Source organism: Pristiophorus japonicus, chromosome 4 (genome assembly GCF_044704955.1).
Source record: "Pristiophorus japonicus isolate sPriJap1 chromosome 4, sPriJap1.hap1, whole genome shotgun sequence".
Lineage (NCBI taxonomy): Eukaryota > Metazoa > Chordata > Chondrichthyes > Pristiophoridae > Pristiophorus > Pristiophorus japonicus.
Genome location: NC_091980.1, coordinates 269,849,676 through 269,855,675, shown reverse-complemented (window position 1 = coordinate 269,855,675; position 6,000 = coordinate 269,849,676). Strand labels below are relative to the sequence as shown.

The following is a 6,000-nucleotide window of genomic DNA, read 5'->3' as shown; positions in this document are numbered from 1 at the left end:
AACCCGGTACATTATGTTAGATGCAGAGCAAATATATCACCAGAAACTTCGGGTGTATTTATTTAAAACATTCACCGCCATGCCCTTCGATATATAGTTTATCTCAAGGACATTGGTATTTACCAATCACACAATTTAAAACAGTGATGATACTTTGTGTAGATAAAATTTCCAGTTTAAAAGTATCTGAGCAATAAGATTGTTTAATCTGTGATCCTTTTGTGCAGAAGCCAAAGAGTTGGAAGGCTGTTGCGACTATTTAATCAATAACCCTTTCTGAAAGGGATACTGTATCGAGGCAATGTCAAGTTTCAGAAATATTGCATATTGCTCCTCTTTCCCGACCGACCAAAATAGGTTTTGAACCGCATCAATATACACCATTTCGAGAATTCATCCTTGGTTAGAAATTAAAATGCACCATTTTACAAAAGGCCTGTACATTTCCAATTGATTAAAAAGAGCCAGTCAGTTCTGCCATGAAAAACAATTTAAACGAGGAGCTTTACTTGCCGTTATGGCCCTGCCCAGAATAACTGTTGGAAATAGACTACCATTGGTAAACCGAGTACACAGCATGAAAGCCTCTCTGAATTAATTTCAGAGGTTATGTTCCTTGTGTTGGTATATGGTAAAGCTTCAGTCAAGGATTATGTTTATACAGTATTCAAGCTCGACTTACCACTATTCACCACCTAAAGCAAAACAGTCAAAAGAGAAAGCAGATGTGCTGCACAGATCAGCTGTCGTTACCTTTATACTTTTGTTTGCAGATTTGAAGATTTTTAAAAAAAGGAAACAAGATATTTTTCGAGACTGGTAAGGCCAGTTTAAAGGTATTTACGCTTCAATACTTGTTACATGTTCCCTGGGAAAATACGCCGGGTGGTTATAAAACCATGCATTTTTTTAACATCGTCGACCCTGTAAAAAAATAATACTTGATCTTGATGGTTTTAAAATCTGGGCCACTAACTATTTCAACGTTTGTATCTAAGTTACGAAAAATGCAAATGAAAGGTTGAGCCCTCAGAGGAATATATCGAGTTCTTCCAAAAGCCGAAATGTAATTGATTTGTATGTAAAGACGACCAATCCCACAGGTGACATTTGAGAGGCGCTCGGATTTCAGATCCTGACGTGTTCTCCAGAGTCCTTCATTTAGGAAAACTTTGCTCTTGTCTCTTGCAATGGTAGGAGGGATGTGCAGCCAATCAGCGGCCGATCATCACTATTAATGCGCACTTACTAGGATGGGAACACACTGCTGCCGCCAGCCCCTATCACTAGCGCCTGAGAATATCACCCGCTGGATATCCGCGACTTGTTTGGATCTGTTAACCCTTACTGGCCTCAGCGATTTTTTTTTTTTGCTTTTGGCGATCTGCTTGTGGATACTACACCCTGACTGCAAGTGAGCCATGTCAGTGCTGCCTTCTTTCGGTTTTACTCAAGAACAAGTGGCTTGTGTCTGCGAAGTCCTCCAGCAAGGAGGCAACCTAGAGAGGCTGGGCAGGTTTCTCTGGTCCCTGCCAGCCTGCGACCACCTCCACAAGAACGAGAGCGTCCTGAAAGCCAAGGCGGTGGTGGCTTTCCACAGGGGCAACTTCCGAGAGCTCTACAAGATCTTAGAGAGCCACCAGTTCTCGCCGCACAACCACTCCAAACTGCAGCAGCTCTGGTTAAAGGCCCATTACATCGAAGCCGAGAAGCTGCGGGGGAGGCCCCTCGGTGCGGTGGGCAAGTACCGGGTCCGAAGGAAATTTCCCCTGCCCCGGACGATTTGGGACGGGGAAGAGACAAGTTACTGTTTTAAGGAGAAGTCGCGGGGTGTGTTGAGAGAGTGGTACGCTCACAACCCTTACCCATCTCCGAGAGAAAAACGGGAATTGGCTGAAGCCACTGGGCTCACCACCACGCAGGTCAGCAACTGGTTTAAAAACAGAAGGCAGAGAGACCGAGCGGCGGAGGCCAAGGAGAGGTAAGAACCCATGCACAGTGTGTGGAGAGAGAGAGAGAGAAAGAGAGAGCGCACAGTCACACGCGCCGAAACCCGGTTTTACACCGGGAGGTTTTCTCGTGGCATGATAATGAATAAAAACAATCTCATTTCTGGTCAGTGGCAGCTTACTCACACTCAGGCTCAGAACCGGCCGCGGGCTCGATCCTGCCTGTGGGCTGCTTGTACTGAACTGCTCGTCCAATGGTTGGAACCGAGCAAAACACCAACTCATATTTCACAGCACTGAATTATTTTTGTTTCCGCAGTGTGTTAAAATATAAATACTTAAAGTTAATTAATTTGATAAGCAGTAACCGCCGTTTATAGTCAGGATCCATAAGTTACTGTTAACCTAAAGCTGTTGCGGTGTAAACTTTAAAAAATATATATGATCAATATTATTGTTATAATTTATAGCCAAGGTGTAGTTCTGGAGAGAAAATGTCAGACTCGAAATAAAAATGTCCAAATTAACCGAAAGGTTTTAATTCTTAAAGTAAGAAACGTTATGCATAGTAAATGACACACGGCGACACTTCTGCTGTACATTGTTTTGTCTTGGTGTTTGGATAGGCCTTACCAGGTAATGGAATTAACATCGTGGACACTGAGCACATAATATCCATCTCCCAAATGATCTATTCCAATACCAAATGAAGCCAAGTTTACGATTCTCGTGTTATGTTTGGGGAAACAAAACAAAGTGAAACATTTTCTCCGTTCCATTTCATAGTCATCTATGGTTCTGCATTTTTGTCAGTTTTAAACCCAGATTATTATTTTTTAATAATCGCTAACATTAATAATAATTGCTGAGTATAAATAGCATTTGGTAATCGAGGGTCCCGTTGCTCGCTCTTTGTCGAGCAATTGAATGCAGTAATGACGGAACAGCACCTATCCTTGCGAATAGACAGCAAGAATGTCTCCGACTGCATAGAACACACATCCAGAACACACATCCCATCTGTAACTGACACAAATTCTCATTAATGTGGGGTAACCTGTTAAATGTACTAGAGGAGCAACTCCGTGGCGTTCTTCATTGTACATATACAAGTGGGAACTAATAAAGTATTTCCTTGGAGTAAGTTAATACTTGCTATAATCATTAATTTCTCATTATAAACTTACGGCGAATAATTTCAAGTAGGGGGGGGGGGGCACTCGAGTACCGAATGGAGGTAAGGTTTCTCGGTTGAATATTTTTTAAATCGTCACTTTATTTTGAGCTCTTGCTATGTTTCCTGTTCCAATAGGGAAAACAATGAAAACACAAATACTTCTGGCAATAAACAGAACCAGTTGTCTCCCATCAACCGTAGTAAAAACCTGATGTCGAGTTCGGACGAGGAGTTATCGCCGCCCCAGAGCCCAGACCATTGCTCTGGCAGTCCTGTCTTACTGCTGCCCGGGAGTCTGAACCAATCCGTGGATTCCACCTTCTCTCTTCACGGCCTGAGCTCCTCGCCCAGCGGCCACGCCGGCCCAGTCCATCCGCATGGACTGCAGGACTCCCTGCTCGGCACTCTCACATCCAGCCTGGTCGATCTGGGATCGTAAAAGAGCAAATCGCTGCTGGACAGCCGAATTATGAACTGATCAGACACTCCAGTGCTGTGCTGTGTAAATAATTGAACAGTCTTGTCGAAGTTATGGAATTTCAACTGATGGTACTTAATCTGTGAAAAAAGCGAGACACTTTCCTTTATTAAAAAAAAACCCGTCTTCATGAACTGCAGAGAGGCTTGATATTTCACTTAATGCTCTTCAAATCTTTATACTCTCCCCACTACACAAAGGGCGTTGCAAATGCAACCAAACGAGTGGCCGGCCAATACTGTTTCTGCCAGGTTCGTGCATCTGTCAGAATCGACCTGGATTATATCTCGTTTTCGATCTGTTTGCGTTTCTTGAGATTTACTGATCGCGAATCTGAAATGAGGCGTCGAATAGGAGGAACGGTCTATAACGGAGGTAACTGCAGAAATAATAACAAGCCCACTGAATATCAGGCAAAGTTCAGGCACGGGGGCGGCTCGAAGTTTACATTTTCCCCAGTGGTGTATGGAGAGTAACATGGAAATAGTTTATAATAAAATCCAAACATGTGAAAAGCACGTGCTTATGTTGTCTCCTTATTTTCACATTTCAAGAAAAGATATTTAGCGACTGTTTTTTTCAGAAAGTAATGCTTGAAGCTGTTATTGGACCCGGCTCCATGCAACTCGCGTGCGGGTGAAAGATCGCCAATATTAATATGTTTATATATTGACCATATTTAGGAGGAAGACGATGAAACAGCGCGTAGGTGTTTACTCACAATCTCACAGCCACAAGTTTCCCTCAGTATCACAGTGAGTAACCGTTGCATTATTCTTGGAACTTAGGAACAAAGCGATTATATGCTTCTAAATTCCCCTCTGGCCGGCAAAGTGTTGCAACCCCAAAGAACAAGTCTTTGGCCCCTAGCAGGTAGGGGATTCATTTAGACAGACCATAAAGAGCAGCCATTCGGCCTTTTCCGAGTGCGCTTTCTCAGATAAATATTTATTTCTTTTTGTTTTGGACATGCTCTCAAGAAAGCTTAGTTTGACCCAGAAAATAGTTTCAGTGTCCTGGATGTTTTCTATCCTACAGCCTGGTTTACAAAATGTAGAAATAAAAAAAGTGAAAACTGTTGAAAACTTGTCATTTTGTTCCATTCGCTCCACCACCCCCCGGGATCTGTTCCCCAAAAGTTAAAGATCGGGCCCCAGGCTATCAGGTCGGTCTTTGTTTACTTCTTTTACACAATGAAACAGAAATTACAAAATTAACACACTGTCATCAGTTTTGCAAATGCTGATAATGTGTCGATGCTTTATTTTGCATGCTCCGAATCCTGTCCTGTCCTGAAGTGGGTGGACTCATTCACAATTATCCAACTTCGTTTGCTAAAACTCTATAAAATCACCTTCAGTCCAACTAATTCGACACTTTAAACTTTATACCACAGACAAGCTGCTGGAGGTAACACACTTTCACTATTGTGTGCCCTCAACTTCTTTGTATTGTAGTGCTATGCAGAAAAATGGCACAACTCGTTTTATACGCCCCCAACTTCCGGTAAACCCAAGAAAAAAATATAATCCAACATTGAAATGAATTATCTATTTAGAACAATGACAGGAACTTGTTTGCAGGTTGCCCGGTACTTTATTCGTGTGTCGTATCCCTAATGCCTTTGAATAGTACATGGTTCTGGTTTACTGAAGGTTGTAGAATGTTTATTCTATATGTTTCGGGCCATGGAGATCTCACCCCCTCTGGAGGACAGACTCTCACTCGGGACTGACTCCGTTTTGCCTGAACTCTTGTGTAAAACACACATTTGCCCTGAAAGGTGGTGTAAATGAAGCACGAGTCGCTCTAGATGTTACTTGGGATCGAAAGAGAAATGTAATTTTATTTGGCTACGCTTCAAATGCAAACATATTTACAGCAATAGAAAGTATTGCAGTTTAACAACGCGTCACTTCTCCTTCACCTCCTCCGATGGTTAGTGATGTGATTAAAAGAGACGATAGCATAAAGTATTACTGCGATCAACTGCCATCACTTCAATGAGGAGATTGGCGAAATGGCTGCAGTAACCTTTTATGACAACTTTAGTAAGTGGGAGTAAGATGATTGGAACAGGGACAGAATAGATATTTTCAAAAGACTCAAGCAGTTTACCAATATTTACAAGGTCATTTTAATTAGCAAACCTCAAAGAAAGCATCAGAAATAGCCTAAAAACCGATAGCTACTAAAACATAACGAGAACTCTCATTAACTAAATACTTATGTTTATTCCAAGTTTCCAATACGATTATAGGTCAGGACGATTTTGTGTTTTTTTTAAATTTATAAAAATATATTTTTAGAAATTTGTTTTAAGTTACCTTTTCATTAGAGCAACGACAAGATTTGCGTGGAGGTTTAATACAGATATCATACTCCGGTCAAATTAG

The 6,000-nt window shown here is 41.8% G+C and overlaps 1 protein-coding gene across 4 annotated transcripts in view; it reads left to right on the top strand.

Annotated features, from left to right (window-relative positions):
- Nucleotides 1–1,204: 1,204 nt before the first annotated feature.
- Nucleotides 1,205–6,000, top strand: part of six1a (SIX homeobox 1a) — a 251,117-nt gene continuing 246,321 nt past the window's right edge. For 3 of the 4 annotated variants that reach the window (XM_070879469.1, XM_070879470.1, XM_070879468.1), the window contains exons 1-2: nt 1,205–1,981; nt 4,288–4,359. In XM_070879469.1, coding sequence (XP_070735570.1) covers nt 1,422–1,981; nt 4,288–4,359 — 632 coding nt within the window. In that variant the 5' untranslated portion in view covers nt 1,205–1,421. Of the gene's footprint in view, nt 1,982–3,261; nt 4,123–4,287; nt 4,360–6,000 lie in introns of those variants that run through there. The other variant, XM_070879467.1, reaches the window with a different exon arrangement.